Source organism: Salvelinus fontinalis, chromosome 40 (genome assembly GCF_029448725.1).
Source record: "Salvelinus fontinalis isolate EN_2023a chromosome 40, ASM2944872v1, whole genome shotgun sequence".
Classification (NCBI taxonomy): domain Eukaryota; kingdom Metazoa; phylum Chordata; class Actinopteri; order Salmoniformes; family Salmonidae; genus Salvelinus; species Salvelinus fontinalis.
In genome coordinates this window covers 8,920,081-8,937,368 of record NC_074704.1, presented here as the reverse complement: position 1 = coordinate 8,937,368, position 17,288 = coordinate 8,920,081, and the positions used below count along the sequence as shown (strand labels likewise).

Sequence of the window (17,288 nt, the reverse complement as noted above, 5' to 3'; positions counted from 1 at the left end):
TGTTACTACGCCACCTACTGTTGTGGATGACTGATCTTACCAAAGCCTCTATCAACGCAGTTCATGATGGTGATTAAAGTGGGGGGAAGGTTCGAGTTCAGGAAAGTGATTGATGTTTGTGGTTAGTATTTTTTGGGGCAAACAGATACTGTAAACTTTTTATAAGATGACAAAATGAATTTATTTGTGCGATTTAAATTACAAATTGAAGGGTAAACTGTTTTATTCACAAACACAACAACTCACTATCTACTTTTCAAGTCCAAGAAGAGAAGAGGTTTTGAAACGTTGAATTCAGTAGTATAAATTCTACATTCAGTTTAGAGTGACACGATGACATCACACAGTAGGCAGTATAAGATGAACCGTGTCCCCAGGTTCAACTGGCCGCTGGTGGACGAGATAGAAGACAACAAGGGACAAATATGTCTTTTAACTTGTCAAATAACTATTAAAACCATAGATATAGATACTATAGAAACCATAGATATAGATAATATAGAAACCATAGATATAGATAATATAGAAACCATAGATATAGATAATATAGAAACCATAGATATAGATAATATAGAAACCATAGATATAGATAATATAGAAACCATAGATATAGATAATATAGAAGTGCTTGAACAGCGCAAACATGAGGGATTTTAAACAATGTCGAGGACAAATAAAAAGCAAAAGATAATGACATAATGTTGGTCTCTTATTTTCTCTCTAGTCTTGTACAAGAGCAGCATATTGTCAGCGTCTCAGATGGCTCCCCGTTCTCTAGGGCCATAGGGAGGGATTTTAGACGCAGGCATTGACCTCCTGTATCCAGTCAATTAGTTTGGGAACCAGATCATGTAGACGGCTGCTGCCAACCAGAGCCTCTGTCTCATTATGATACAGTACAGTACCTTCATTATGAGACAGTGCCTTCATTATGAGACAGTACCTTCATTATGAGACAGTACCTTCATTATGAGACAGTACAGTACCTTCATTATGAGACAGTACAGTAGCTTCATTATGAGACAGTACAGTACCTTCATTATGAGACAGTACAGTACCTTCATTATGAGACAGTACCTTCATTATGAGACAGTACCTTCATTATGAGACAGTACCTTCATTATGAGACATTACCTTCATTATGAGACAGTATCTTCATTATGAGACATTACAGTACCTTCATTATGAGACAGTACAGTACCTTCATTATGAGACAGTACCTTCATTATGAGACATTACCTTCATTATGAGACAGTACAGTACCTTCATTATAAGACAGTACCTTCATTATGAGACAGTACCTTCATTATGAGACATTACCTTCATTATGAGACATTACCTTCATTATGAGACAGTACAGTACCTTCATTATGAGACAGTACAGTACCTTCATTATGAGACAGTACAGTACCTTCATTATGAGACAGTACAGTACCTTCATTATGAGACATTACAGTACCTTCATTATGAGACAGTACCTTCATTATGAGACATTACAGTACCTTCATTATGAGACAGTACAGTACCTTCATTATGAGACAGTACAGTACCTTCATTATGAGACAGTACAGTACCTTCATTATGAGACAGTACAGTACCTTCATTATGAGACAGTACAGTACCTTCATTATGAGACAGTGCAGTACCTTCATTATGAGACAGTGCCTTCATTATGAGACAGTACAGTACCTTCATTATGAGACAGTACAGTACCTTCATTATGAGACAGTACAGTACCTTCATTATGAGACAGTACCTTCATTATGAGACAGTACCTTCATTATGAGACAGTACAGTACCTTCATTATGAGACAGTACAGTACCTTCATTATGAGACAGTACCTTCATTATGAGACATTACAGTACCTTCATTATGAGACAGTACAGTACCTTCATTATGAGACAGTACAGTACCTTCATTATGAGACAGTACAGTACCTTCATTATGAGACATTACAGTACCTTCATTATGAGACAGTACCTTCATTATGAGACATTACAGTACCTTCATTATGAGACAGTGCCTTCATTATGAGACAGTACAGTACCTTCATTATGAGACAGTACAGTACCTTCATTATGAGACAGTACAGTACCTTCATTATGAGACAGTACCTTCATTATGAGACAGTACCTTCATTATGAGACAGTACAGTACCTTCATTATGAGACAGTACAGTACCTTCATTATGAGACAGTACCTTCATTATGAGACATTACCTTCATTATGAGACAGTACAGTACCTTCATTATGAGACAGTACAGTACCTTCATTATGAGACAGTACCTTCATTATGAGACATTACCTTCATTATGAGACAGTACAGTACCTTCATTATGAGACAGTACAGTACCTTCATTATGAGACAGTACAGTACCTTCATTATGAGACAGTGCAGTACCTTCATTATGAGACAGTACAGTACCTTCATTATGAGACAGTACCTTCATTATGAGACAGTACCTTCATTATGAGACATTACCTTCATTATGAGACATTACCTTCATTATGAGACAGTACAGTACCTTCATTATGAGACAGTACAGTACCTTCATTATGAGACAGTACAGTACCTTCATTATGAGACAGTACAGTACCTTCATTATGAGACAGTACAGTACCTTCATTATGAGACAGTACCTTCATTATGAGACAGTACCTTCATTATGAGACAGTACCTTCATTATGAGACAGTACAGTACCTTCATTATGAGACAGTACCTTCATTATGAGACAGTACAGTACCTTCATTATGAGACAGTACAGTACCTTCATTATGAGACAGTACCTTCATTATGAGACAGTACAGTACCTTCATTATGAGACAGTACAGTACCTTCATTATGAGACAGTACAGTACCTTCATTATGAGACAGTACCTTCATTATGAGACAGTACCTTCATTATGAGACAGTACAGTCCCTTCATTATGAGACAGTACAGTACCTTCATTATGAGACAGTACAGTACCTTCATTATGAGACAGTACCTTCATTATGAGACAGTACCTTCATTATGAGACAGTACAGTACCTTCATTATGAGACAGTACCTTCATTATGAGACAGTACCTTCATTATGAGACAGTACAGTACCTTCATTATGAGACAGTACAGTACCTTCATTATGAGACAGTACAGTACCTTCATTATGAGACAGTACAGTACCTTCATTATGAGACAGTCTGTGTTTTCTAAGTCTGCGTCTCAAATGGCACCCTATTCCCTATGTAGTGCACTACTTTTGACTAGGGCCTATAGGGTAGTGCACCACAGAGGGAATAGGGTACCATTTGGGATGCAGTAAAGACATTTGTCCACATTAGTCAGTTCAGGCTGTTTATTATCTTCCTCTATTCGTTGTTGTCAGGAGGAACGACCTCCATCAGCAGCTGGAGGTACGTGGTGATTGGCCCTGCAGGGGAGGAGAGAGGTTAAAGGTCAGATTAGACCAATCAGGCTAATTAAAAGGTTAATAAAGGTGACATCAGCCCAATCACAGCATGACCTATAGGCTCTGTGACCTTCTGAGTTGAACTCCACAATGACTGGAATTATCTAAAGGGGAAGAGCTCCACTACCCTCACTGAGGAATAAAACATTTTGATACATAAAAAAGACCCAAGTTGCAGAAGATAATAGTGGCTACCTCCCAAATGGCACCCTATATTATAGTGCACTACCTTTCACCAGGGCCCATGAGGTAGTGCACTACCTTTCACCAAGGCCCATGAGGTAGTGCACTACCTTTCACCAGGGCCCATAGGGTAGTGCACTACCTTTCACCAGGGCCCAGAGGGTAGTGCACTACCTTTCACCAGGGCCCATAGGGTAGTGCACTACCTTTCACCAGGGCCCATAGGGTAGTGCACTACCTTTCACCAGGGCCCATAGGGTAGTGCACTACCTTTCACCAGGGCCCATAGGGTAGTGCACTACCTTTCACCAGGGCCCATAGGGTAGTGCACTACCTTTCACCAGGGCCCATGGGGTAGTGCACTACCTTTCACCAGGGCCCAGAGGGTAGTGCACTACCTTTCACCAAGGCCCAGAGGGTAGTGCACTACCTTTCACCAGGGCCCATAGGGTAGTGCACTACCTTTCACCAGGGCCCATAGGGTAGTGCACTACCTTTCACCAGGGCCCATAGGGTAGTGCACTACCTTTCACCAGGGCCCATAGGGTAGTGCACTACCTTTCACCAGGGCCCATAGGGTAGTGCACTACCTTTCACCAGGGCCGATGGGGTAGTGCACTACACAGGGAACATGGTGCTATTTGGGACACAGACAGTGTTGTCTTCAAGTGCACTACAAAGGGAATAAGGGTCCATTTTGGGATAAAGGCTCTCTCCAACACTCCAGTGTCAACAACTCTGAGCAGTGGGTAGTGACTCACTCATGACTCTGCGCGTCCAGCTGAACTTGCGGTGAACGAAGGGGAAGTAGAGCAGCAGACCGCTGAGGATGAAGATGGTACAGTAGAGATACTCCAGCTCTGGCTTGTCTATGATAGGTGCTAGGACCAGGTAGCAGGACACTATCACCACCAGCACTGCTATGGGCATGGGACACTGTTGGGGGACAACCAGGACGTAACCACTTGTCAGTCTCACAGGAGGGATCTGGGACAGTATTGCTCTAAAAACAGGGTTAAGGGACTCTGGGATTCAGACAAACATCAAAGCGGTTACCACCCCACTTGCTGTGATAAACCAGCTGAGGGACGTGGCTGGAGAAATGGAACCACTCTAATTTATAGACAGAGATAATGGATACAAGGACTGACCATCCATGAGCTCAACATGATAGTTGTAACTGTGTTCTTCCAATAGCCAAGAGATGAGGGGCTGCAGGTAACCTACTGGGTAAAGCTTTGGGCTAGTACCTGAAAGGTTGCTAGATCGAATCCCCGAGCTGACAAGGTAAAACATCTGTTGTTCTGCCCCTGAACAAGGCACTGTTCCTAGGCCGTCATTGAAAATAATAATTTGTTCTTAACTGACTTGCCTAGTTAAATAAAGGTTCATTAAACAAAATAAAAAATTTATGAACAGGACTTGGATGTGTGGCAATGTGAATCTAGTCTTACCTTGACGGGCCTCTTGAGTTCCTTCCTGGTGAAGCGCATGACGATGAGAGCGAGAGCTGTGAGGCCGTAGAAAGCCCACAGTGCGAAACTGAAGAAGTTGATCAGGGTGTTGATGTCTGCTGGGATAATGTAGAATACGGCCAGAATACCCTACAATCACAACAACAGGATAAACTGAAGAAGTTGATCAGGGTATTGATGTCTGCTGGGATAATGTAGAATACGGCCAGAATACCCTACAACAACAGGATAAACTGAAGTAGTTGATCAGGGTATTGATGTCTGCTGGGATAATGTAGAATACGGCCAGAATACCCTACAATCACAACAACAGGTTAAACTGAAGTAGTTGATCAGGGTGTTGATGTCTGCTGGGATAATGTAGAATACGGACAGAATACCCTACAACAACAGGATAAACTGAAGAAGTTGATCAGGGTATTGATGTCTGCTGGGATAATGTAGAATACGGCCAGAATACCCTACAACAACAGGATAAACTGAAGTAGTTGATCAGGGTGTTGATGTCTGCTGGGATAATGTAGAATACGGCCAGAATACCCTACAACAACAGGATAAACTGAAGTAGTTGATCAGGGTATTGATGTCTGCTGGGATAATGTAGAATACGGCCAGAATACCCTACAACAACAGGATAAACTGAAGTAGTTGATCAGGGTGTTGATGTCTGCTGGGATAATGTAGAATACGGCCAGAATACCCTACAACAACAGGATAAACTGAAGTAGTTGATCAGGGTGTTGATGTCTGCTGGGATAATGTAGAATACGGCCAGAATACCCTACAACAACAGGATAAACTGAAGTAGTTGATCAGGGTGTTGATGTCTGCTGGGATAATGTAGAATACGGCCAGAATACCCTACAACAACAGGTTAAACTGAAGTAGTTGATCAGGGTGTTGATGTCTGCTGGGATAATGTAGAATACGGACAGAATACCCTACAATCACAACAACAGGTTAAACTGAAGTAGTTGATCAGGGTGTTGATGTCTGCTGGGATAATGTAGAATACGGACAGAAAACCCTACAACAACAGGGTAAACTGAAGTAGTTGATCAGGGTGTTGATGTCTGCTGGGATAATGTAGAATACGGACAGAATACCCTACAATCACAACAACAGGATAAACTGAAGTAGTTGATCAGGGTATTGATGTCTGCTGGGATAATGTAGAATACGGCCAGAATACCCTACAACAACAGGATAAACTGAAGTAGTTGATCAGGGTGTTGATGTCTGCTGGGATAATGTAGAATACGGACAGAATACCCTACAATCACAACAACAGGATAAACTGAAGTAGTTGATCAGGGTGTTGATGTCTGCTGGGATAATGTAGAATACGGACAGAAAACCCTACAATCACAACAACAACAGAGGTGACTCACCACCTGGATTTGGTCTTATCTAACAAAATGTAAAATGGTGTTTTTTATTTTTTTTTACATTGGATAAAAGTAGAGACTCAGAGCTACAAAATGGTATATCATACACTACATTTGCGGAAACAATGGGAAACTAATTCTGCTTTTTAAGTTGATCAACTTGCCAAAAGTGTTTCTACTGCTCTCCAAAACATTGCTGGCTTGAATTTAGCAGGCAGATCAGTGAGAAGAAGTTGTGATGGACTACTTTCTGCACACGGTCAGTGTGAACCGGAGTGACTTGACAACGCACGGGCCAAACAAGCTATACGAACACAACAGAGTTAAAGGGGTTCCAGTTCAGCCATGTATACGGATAAGAGAAGCTACATTTTCAGATATCATTAAGTTTCACATTTTGTCAGAAAGTCGTTTTTCATTGTAAGTTTTAAAGCGTACCGTTAGCTAGCGAACGTTAGCCTGCTGGCTCGCTACCTAACATTACGTGTATGATCTGTTTCCTTGTTTACTACCGGACTCACTCTGTTTAGCGAATCATGTGAATCTTTAAAGAGATAGGTGGGGCTGTGACTTGAGAGGGTGGGAACGATGCTGAATGGGTGTAGACAAAGAGGAACTCTCCAGTAGGTGTGCCAAAACATTCAAGGGTCATTTTCTCAAAAGTGTGGTTACAAGTTAATCACATTTCAAAGCAGAATTACTTTCCCATTATTCCTCAACTGCAGTGTATGATATACCATGTTGTAGCTCGGAGTCTCTACTTCTATTCAAAGTAAAAAACACCATTTCAAATGTTGCTACTTGAGACCGAATCGAGTGGTCGGTCACATTTAAGCAACTTGACAAAGTGGTATTACTTCAACAGAACGTTTCCTAAAAGTTCAAATATGGTTACATTTCATTTACATTTTGGTAATGTTCTAGGAACGTTCTCCAACTGGTTTGACATTGGGAATGTTCGAGGAACGTTCTCCAACTGGTTTGACATTGGGAATGTTCTAGGAACATTCTCCAACTGGGTTGACATTGGGAATGTTCTAGGAACATTCTCCAACTGGGTTGACATTGGGAATGTTCTAGGAACGTTCTCCAACTGGGTTGACATTGGGAATGTTTTAGGAATGTTCTCCAACTGGTTTGACAATGGTAATGTTCTAGGAACGTAACATAATAAAACATTCTCAGAACCTCCCTGGAACCAGAGTAAAACATGCTCAGAACCTCCCTGGAACCAGAGTAAAACATGCTCAGAACCTCCCTGGAACCAGAGTAAAACATGCTCAGAACCTCCCTGGAACCAGAGTAAAACATTCTCAGAACCTCCCTTCAAACTAAAAATGTACGTTCCCAGAACTGTTATAATTTTCACTTCCGTTCCCCGAACCTTGAAAAACATTCAGTTTTACCGGTCAAGAAACGTATAGCTTCGTTCCCAGCACAAATGGGGAAACCAAAAACGTATGCTCTGACAACGTCCAAGGAATAAAATGTGCTAGCTGGGGTGGATCTGAAAACAAACTGAATTTCACATAAAACCTTTAAACTAATAGAAATAAAAACTAATTTAAAAACATAAAACTATAATATCCTTGGTGTTCCGTCTCCTTATTAACACACACAGGACTTAACATTCAGTCATGTCATGGTCATCTTGGCTATTAGAGTAGACAAAGTTACAGTACAATGAGCTGGGTAGAGTTGTAATGAGCTGGTTAGAGTTGTAATGAGCTGGGTAGAGTTGTAATGAGCTGGGTAGAGTTGTAATGAGCTGGGTAGAGTTCTAATGAGCTGGGTAGAGTTGTAATGAGCTGGGTAGAGTTGTAATGAGCTGGGTAGAGTTGTAATGAGCTGGGTAGAGTTGTAATGAGCTGGGTAGAGTTGTAATGAGCTGGGTAGAGTTGTAATGAGCTGGGTAGAGTTGTAATGAGCTGGGTAGAGTTGTAATGAGCTGGGTAGAGTTGTAATGAGCTGGGTAGAGTTGTAATGAGCTGGGTAGAGTTGTAATGAGCTGGGTAGAGTTGTAATGAGCTGGTTAGAGTTGTAATGAGCTGGGTAGAGTTGTAATGAGCTGGTTAGAGTTGTAATGAGCTGGGTAGAGTTGTAATGAGCTGGTTAGAGTTGTAATGAGCTGGTTAGAGTTGTAATGAGCTGGGTAGAGTTGTAATGAGCTGGGTAGAGTTGTAATGAGCTGGGTAGAGTTGTAATGAGCTGGGTAGAGTTGTAATGAGCTGGTTAGAGTTGTAATGAGCTGGGTAGAGTTGTAATGAGCTGGGTAGAGTTGTAATGAGCTGGGTAGAGTTGTAATGAGCTGGGTAGAGTTGTAATGAGCTGGGTAGAGTTGTAATGAGCTGGGTAGAGTTGTAATGAGCTGGGTAGAGTTGTAATGAGCTGGGTAGAGTTGTAATGAGCTGGGTAGAGTTGTAATGAGCTGGGTAGAGTTGTAATGAGCTGGGTAGAGTTGTAATGAGCTGGGTAGAGTTGTAATGAGCTGGGTAGAGTTGTAATGAGCTGGGTAGAGTTGTAATGAGCTGGGTAGAGTTGTAATGAGCTGGGTAGAGTTGTAATGAGCTGGTTAGAGTTGTAATGAGCTGGTTAGAGTTGTAATGAGCTGGGTAGAGTTGTAATGAGCTGGGTAGAGTTGTAATGAGCTGGGTAGAGTTGTAATGAGCTGGGTAGAGTTGTAATGAGCTGGGTAGAGTTGTAATGAGCTGGGTAGAGTTGTAATGAGCTGGGTAGAGTTGTAATGAGCTGGGTAGAGTTGTAATGAGCTGGTTAGAGTTGTAATGAGCTGGGTAGAGTTGTAATGAGCTGGGTAGAGTTGTAATGAGCTGGGTAGAGTTGTAATGAGCTGGGTAGAGTTGTAATGAGCTGGGTAGAGTTGTAATGAGCTGGTTAGAGTTGTAATGAGCTGGGTAGAGTTGTAATGAGCTGGGTAGAGTTGTAATGAGCTGGGTAGAGTTGTAATGAGCTGGGTAGAGTTGTAATGAGCTGGGTAGAGTTGTAATGAGCTGGTTAGAGTTGTAATGAGCTGGTTAGAGTTGTAATGAGCTGGGTAGAGTTGTAATGAGCTGGGTAGAGTTGTAATGAGCTGGGTAGAGTTGTAATGAGCTGGGTAGAGTTGTAATGAGCTGGGTAGAGTTGTAATGAGCTGGGTAGAGTTGTAATGAGCTGGTTAGAGTTGTAATGAGCTGGGTAGAGTTGTAATGAGCTGGGTAGAGTTGTAATGAGCTGGGTAGAGTTGTAATATCTCAGACTTACATTGAAGATGAGGGCGGGGGAAGGAGTGAGACGCTTCAGACTGATATAGGACAAAATCTTTACCATGTGACCCTCTCTTCCTGCCACATAGGTCAGCCTGAGGTGGGACAGAGCACAAACACGTTAGTTCAACATAATATTGGCAATATGTTTTAACACTTTGTGACAACTGCTGATATAAACAAGGTTTTATAAAATACATTTTGTTTGATTTAAATTTGATTAGCAAATAAAAACGTCTTCCTGAAGTTGTCCCTTTACCTGCCGGCAGTGAAGCAGCTCCCATTGGCCGCCCCGAAGGTGGAGAAGATGACAAACAGAGGGACTACCCACGACAGGGGGTACAGCACTCTGTCACCAAAAGTCTAAGGGGCACAAACAAGTCCCTCCGAGGAGACGGGGGGATACAATAAATAAAATAGAATTGTTTGTTGTTGAAAAGGCATCTTGTTGTTGCTAAGGGAGATATGATGAGCCAAACCAATGGCTTCCTCTCTCTCTCTCCGCCCCTATTTCCATGACGACCCTCTTACCACAGCGACAGCGGGAGACTGCAGTAGTTCCGTAGGGGTCATGGCGCTGAAGTAGGCAATGTTGACCAGCACATAGCACACAGTTACCAAGGGAATACCAATGATAATGGCCAGGGGAAGGTTTCTGTTAGAGAGAGAGAGAGAGAGAGAGAGTGTGAGATAGAGAGACTACAACCAACACATGGTACACAGACACCAGTGTTAGAGGATCATGTAGCACACAGATGGAGAGAGAGACAGAGAGTTGAGAAATCTCTTGTCATCGTCCAACCAGTAAAGGCAGTGGCGCGTGAATGCCAAGGGAAGCCAAGCTTCCACGAAAATCAGACCAATAAAACAAATACAATTATTAAACAATTTATCTTTTGTCTCTGTGTTTTCCTTATTTTCCTTCAATTCTCAAGTGGCTGAATCAATTGAAGTGTCTGAATCAATTCTCAAGTGGCTGAATCAATTCTCAAGGGGCTGAATCAATTGAAGTGTCTGAATCAATTCTCAAGTGGCTGAATCAATTCTCAAGTGGCTGAATCAATTGAAGTGTCTGAATCAATTCTCAAGTGGCTGAATCAATTCTCAAGTGGCTGAATCAATTGAAGTGGCTGAATCAATTCTCCAGTGGCTGAATCAATTGAAGTGGCTGAATCAATTCTCCAGTGGCTGAATCAATTGAAGTGGCTGAATCAGCGTAGCCTAGTGGTTAGAGCGTTGGACTAGTAACCGGAAGGTTGCAAGTTCAAATCCCCGAGCTGACAAGGTACAAATCTGTCGTTCTGCCCCTGAACAGGCAGTTAACCCACTGTTCCTAGGCCGTCATTGAAAATAAGAATTTGTTCTTAACTGACTTGCCTAGTTAAATAAAGGTAAAAAAAAAAAAAATAATCAATTCTCAAGTGGCTGAATCAAACATTCTCAGAACCTCAAGTGGCTGAATCAATCTCGTCAGAGAAATCATAAGAGCGAGGGAAACAGCGCCCCTCTGTCTCAGTATGTGTAGCAGGTGTATCAGATGCTGTCTGGCCAAAATGAGTATGACATGTTGTTGCCGTAGCATTTGATTGACAGATGCCAGCGAGCATTTGACCTCCCTTGATATTTTAAAAATAAAATAATTATCCAATCAGCGTTGAGATGAGCTCAGCTGTGGGTAGTCCTGGTGCAGCAAACCCACCCCACAAGGGAGGCCACTTTGGATTTGGCTTCACACCAATCAAATCACATCCTAGGCAAAACGTCATCATTGTCAGAAAAACTTGTCTGTTTCTGGTCTGCTTGTGTTGATGCAGTAGCTAGCTAGCTAAATCAGCCCTTTCCTAAACCATGGATGGATGGACACGGAGAATTGGACTTGTGGTTTTAACTTAATTCTCTGTACAGGCCAATGATTAAACAGCGATTCTGATCTAGCCATAAATGTCCACCACTGGCCTGAGACGATTGATGTTCAATATGTAGCCTAGGTATAGTAGGCTCACGTTAACTAGCTAAATAACTTAGCTGGTTCATTGTTGCCCCCGCGAGGAAGCTAGTCTAGTATGTATTTTAGCCAGGTAACCTAGTCTACAAACCAAAAGCGTGTACTTCTCTCTGACAGAGTCATAGACCGTGTTGCGAACATGAAAGAGAGGAGGACGGCCCTGGTCTGTTAAACTAGTCTACAAATAGGGTGAGTCAACACGTTTTTTCCATACTTGCACACACAAGTACCACAGACAGCCACATGATATTTAGCTATGTTGATTGGACTAAATTGTTTACGGTATGGTACGGTTTGTTAAGACTAAGCTTATTATGGCCCAGGTGATTGGATGATGTTTAAATGGTGCAGGAATAGCAGAAGTCCTGTTGTCTTTGTTGTGGCTTGTGCTAACTGCGGTTTCTAAATCACTAGTTTAGTAAACATTAACTTGCTTGACCGTGCTGCAGGTCATGTAACTGTTTGTGCATTCCAAATGGCAACCTGTTCCTTACATAGTGCACTACTGTTGACCAGGGCCCATAGGGTAGTAGTGCACTACTGTTGACCAGGGCCCATCGGGTAGTAGTGCACTACTGTTGACCAGGGCCCATCGGGGAACAAGGAGCCATTTTGGACGTACCCTAAATGTCAGTTGTATGGACACTCACCTGTTTGGGTTTTTCAGCTCCTCTGTTATAAAGTTCAACTGATTCCTGAGAGACAAAACACGTGTTTATAGAACATTCCTGAGAGACAACACGTGTTTATAGAACATTCCTGAGAGACAACACGTGTTTATTGAACATTCCTGAGAGACAAACACGTGTTCAAAGAACATTCCTGAGAGACAACACGTGTTTATAGAACATTCCTGAGAGACAACACGTGTTTATAGAACATTCCTGAGAGACAACACGTGTTTATTGAACATTCCTGAGAGACAACACGTGTTTATAGAACATTCCTGAGAGACAACACGTGTTTATAGAACATTCCTGAGAGACAACACGTGTTTATAGAACCACGTTTAAACAGGTTGGGTCGACATTCAAAACAGGAATCTCAAAACCATAAAACTGTTTTATTTTTGGAAGTGATAAGAACAGAGAGATAGGATACATCCCCAATGGTACCCGATCCCCTACTTAGTGGACTACTTTAGACTAGAGCACTATGGGCCCTGACTAGAGCGCAACGGGCCCCCTTGACTAGAGCGCTATGGGCCCTGACTAGAGCGCTACGGGCCCCCCTGACTAGAGCGCTACGGGCCCCCCTGACTAGAGCGCTATGGGCCCTGACTAGAGCACTACGGGCCCTGACTAGAGCACTACGGGCCCTGACTAGAGCACTACGGGCCCCCCTGACTAGAGCGCTACGGGCCCTGACTAGAGCACTACGGGCCCTGACTAGAGCACTACGGGCCCCCCTGACTAGAGCGCTACGGGCCCCCCTGACTAGAGCGCTATGGGCCCTGACTAGAGCACTACGGGCCCCCCTGACTAGAGCACTACGGGCCCTGACTAGAGCGCAACGGGCCCCCCTGACTAGAGCGCTATGGGCCCTGACTAGAGCACTATGGGCCCTGACTAGAGCGCTACGGGCCCCCCTGACTAGAGCGCTACGGGCCCTGACTAGAGCACTATGGGCCCTGACTAGAGCGCTACGGGCCCCCCCTGACTAGAGCGCCACGGACCCCCCTGACTAGAGCACTATGGGCCCTGACTAGAGCGCTACGGGCCCCCCTGACTAGAGCGCCACGGGCCCCCCTGACTAGAGCGCCACGGACCCCCCTGACTAGAGCGCTATGGGCCCCCCTGACTAGAGTGCTACGGGCCCCCCTGACTAGAGCGCTATGGGCCCCCCTGACTAGAGCGCTACGGGCCCCCCTGACTAGAGCGCTATGGGCCCCCCTGACTAGAGCGCTACGGGCCCCCCTGACTAGAGCGCTACGGGCCCTGACTAGAGCGCTATGGGCCCCCCTGACTAGAGCGCTACGGGTCCCCCTGACTAGAGCGCTATGGGCCCTGACTAGAGCGCTACGGGCCCTGACTAGAGCGCTAAGGGCCCCCCTGACTAGAGTGCTACGGGCCCCCCTAACTAGAGTGCTACGGGCCCCCCTGACTAGAGCGCTACGGGCCCCCCTGACTAGAGCACTACGGACCCCCCTGACTAGAGCGCTATGGGCCCCCCTGACTAGAGCACTACGGGCCCCCCTGACTAGAGCACTACGGGCCCTGACTAGAGCACTATGGGCCCTGACTAGAGCACTACGGGCCCTGACTAGAGCGCTATGGGCCCCCCTGACTAGAGCGCTACGGGCCCTGACTAGAGTACTACGGGCCCTGACTAGAGCGCTATGGGCCCTGACTAGAGCACTACGGGCCCTGACTAGAGCGCTACGGGCCCTGACTAGAGCGCTACGGGCCCCCTTGACTAGAGCGCTACGGGCCCCCCTGACTAGAGCACTACGGGCCCCCCTGACTAGAGCGCTACGGGTTCTGACTAGAGCACTATGGGCCCCCCTGACTAGAGCGCTACGGGCCCCCCTGACTAGAGCGCTACGGACCCCCCTGACTAGAGCGCTATGGGCCACCCTGACTAGAGCACTACGGGCCCTGACTAGAGCGCTACGGACCCCCACTGACTAGAGCGCTACGGGCCCTGACTAGAGCGCTACGGACCCCCCTGACTAGAGCGCTACGGGCCCTGACTAGAGTACTACGGGCCCTGACTAGAGTACTACGGGCCCTGACTAGAGTACTACGGGCCCTGACTAGAGCGCTATGGGCCCTGACTAGAGCACTACGGGCCCTGACTAGAGCGCTACGGGCCCCCCTGACTAGAGCGCTACGGGCCCCCCTGACTAGAGCGCTATGGGCCCTGACTAGAGCACTACGGGCCCTGACTAGAGCGCTACGGGCCCCCCTGACTAGAGCGCTACGGGCCCCCCTGACTAGAGCACTACGGGCCCCCCTGACTAGAGCGCTACGGGCCCTGACTAGAGCACTATGGGCCCTGACTAGAGCACTACGGGCCCCCCTGACTAGAGCACTACGGGCCCCCCTGACTAGAGCACTACGGGCCCCCCTGACTAGAGCACTACGGGCCCCCCTGACTAGAGCGCTACGGGCCCCCCTGACTAGAGCGCTATGGGCCCCCCTGACTAGAGCGCTATGGGCCCCCCTGACTAGAGCGCTACGGGCCCCCCTGACTAGAGCGCTACGGGCCCCCCTGACTAGAGCGCTACGGGCCCCCCTGACTAGAGCTCTACGGGCCCCCCTGACTAGAGCACTATGGGCCCTGACTAGAGCACTATGGGCCCCCCTGACTAGAGCGCTACGGGCCCCCCTGACTAGAGCGCTATGGGCCCCCCTGACTAGAGCGCCACGGACCCCCCTGACTAGAGCGCCACGGACCCCCCTGACTAGAGCGCTACGGGCCCCCCTTGAATAGAGCGCTACGGGCCCCCCTGACTAGAGCGCAACGGGCCCCCCTTGACTAGAGCGCTACGGACCCCCCTGACTAGAGCGCTACGGGCCCCCCTGACTAGAGCGCAACGGGCCCCCCTGACTAGAGCACTACGGGCCCCCCTGACTAGAGCGCAACGGGCCCCCCTGAATAGAGCGCTACGGGCACCCCTGACTAGAGCGCTACGGACCCCCCTGACTAGAGCGCTACGGGCCCCCCTGACTAGAGTGCTACGGGCCCCCCTGACTAGAGCGCTAATAGTCCCCCTGACTAGAGCGCTACGGGCCCCCCTGACTAGAGTGCTACGGGCCCCCCTGACTAGAGCGCTACGGGCCCTGACTAGAGTGCCCATGGGCCCCCCTGACTAGAGCGCTAATAGTCCCCCTGACTAGAGCGCTACGGGCCCCCCTGACTAGAGTGCTACGGGCCCTGACTAGAGCGCTACGGGCCCTGACTAGAGCGCTACGGGCCCCCCTGACTAGAGTGCTACGGGCCCCCCTGACTAGAGCGCTACGGGCCCCCCTGACTAGAGCGCAACGGGCCCCCCTGACTAGAGCGCTACGGGCCCCCCTGTCTAGAGCGCTACGGGCCCCCCTGACTAGAGCGCTACGGACCCCCCTGACTAGAGCGCTACGGGCCCCCCTGACTAGAGTGCTACGGGCCCCCCTGACTAGAGCGCTACGGGCCCTGACTAGAGCGCAACGGGCCCCCCTGACTAGAGCGCAACGGGCCCCCCTGACTAGAGCGCTATGGGCCCCCGTGACTAGAGCGCTACGGGCCCCCCTGACTAGAGCGCTACGGGCCCCCCTGACTAGAGCGCTACGGGCCCCCTGACTAGAGCGCTACGGGCCCCCCTGACTAGAGCGCTACGGGCCCCCCTGACTAGAGCGCTACGGGCCCCCCTGACTAGAGCGCTACGGGCCCCCCTGACTAGAGCGCCACGGACCCCCCTGACTAGAGCGCCACGGACCCCCCTGACTAGAGCGCTACGGGCCCCCCTGACTAGAGCGCCACGGACCCCCCTGACTAGAGCGCCACGGACCCCCCTGACTAGAGCACTACGGGCCCCCCTGACTAGAGCGCTATGGGCCCCCCTGACTAGAGCACTACGGGCGCCCCTGACTAGAGCGCTATGGGCCCCCCTGACTAGAGCGCTACGGGCCCCCCTGACTAGAGCGCCACGGACCCCCCTGACTAGAGCGCTACGGGCCCCCCTGACTAGAGCGCTATGGGCCCCCCTGACTAGAGGGTTACGGGCCCCCCTGACTAGAGCGCTACGGGCCCCCCTGACTAGAGCACTATGGGCCCTGACTAGAGCGCCACGGGCCCCCCTGACTAGAGCGCAACGGCCCCCCCTGACTAGAGCACTATGGGCCCTGACTAGAGCGCCACGGGCCCCCCTGACTAGAGCGCTACGGACCCCCCTGACTAGAGCGCTATGGGCCCCCCTTGACTAGGGCGCAACAGGCCCCCCTGACTAGAGCACTACGGGCCCTGACTAGAGCGCTACGGGCCCCCCTGACTAGAGCGCTACGGGCCCCCCTGACTAGAGCGCTACGGACCCCCTGACTAGAGCGCTACGGGCCCCCCTGACTAGAGCGCCACAGACCCCCCTGACTAGAGCGCTACGGGCCCCCCTGACTAGAGCGCTACGGGCCCCCCTGACTAGAGCGCCACAGACCCCCCTGACTAGAGCGCTATGGGCCCCCCAGACTAGAGCGCTACGGACCCCCCTGACTAGAGCGCCACGGACCCCCCTGACTAGAGCGCTACGGGCCCCCCTGACTAGAGCGCTATGGGCCCCCCTGACTAGAGCGCTACGGGCCCCCCTGACTAGAGCGCTACGGGCCCCCCTGACTAGAGCGCTACGGGCCCCCCTGACTAGAGCGCTAAGGGCCCCCCTGACTAGAGCGCTATGGGCCCCCCTGACTAGAGCGCTACGGGCCATGACTAGACCGCTACGGGCCCCCCTGACTAGAGCGCTACGGGCCCCCCTGACTTGAGAGCTGCCTGCCCCCCTGACTAGAGCGCTACGGGCCCCCCTGACTAGAGCGCTACGGGCCCCCCTGACTAG

The 17,288-nt window shown here is 48.3% G+C and overlaps 2 protein-coding genes across 8 annotated transcripts in view; one reads left to right on the top strand and one right to left on the bottom strand.

Moving 5' to 3' along the window:
• The window catches only part of LOC129839162 (b(0,+)-type amino acid transporter 1-like), a 350,362-nt gene that overhangs the window by 195,322 nt on the left and 137,752 nt on the right, over positions 1–17,288 (top strand). The window lies entirely within an intron of this gene.
• LOC129839161 (b(0,+)-type amino acid transporter 1-like) overlaps positions 206–17,288 on the bottom strand; it is a 37,475-nt gene continuing 20,392 nt past the window's right edge. The window contains exons 7-14 of one of the 7 annotated variants that reach the window (XM_055906451.1): positions 12,415–12,459; positions 10,291–10,414; positions 10,019–10,122; positions 9,758–9,854; positions 5,091–5,240; positions 4,398–4,572; positions 1,321–3,414; positions 206–1,263 (exon numbers count right to left, since the gene is read on the bottom strand). In XM_055906451.1, the coding sequence (XP_055762426.1) occupies positions 3,353–3,414; positions 4,398–4,572; positions 5,091–5,240; positions 9,758–9,854; positions 10,019–10,122; positions 10,291–10,414; positions 12,415–12,459 (757 nt within the window). In that variant the 3' untranslated portion in view covers positions 206–1,263; positions 1,321–3,352. The other 6 variants (XM_055906448.1, XM_055906445.1, XM_055906447.1 and 3 more) reach the window with 6 other exon arrangements.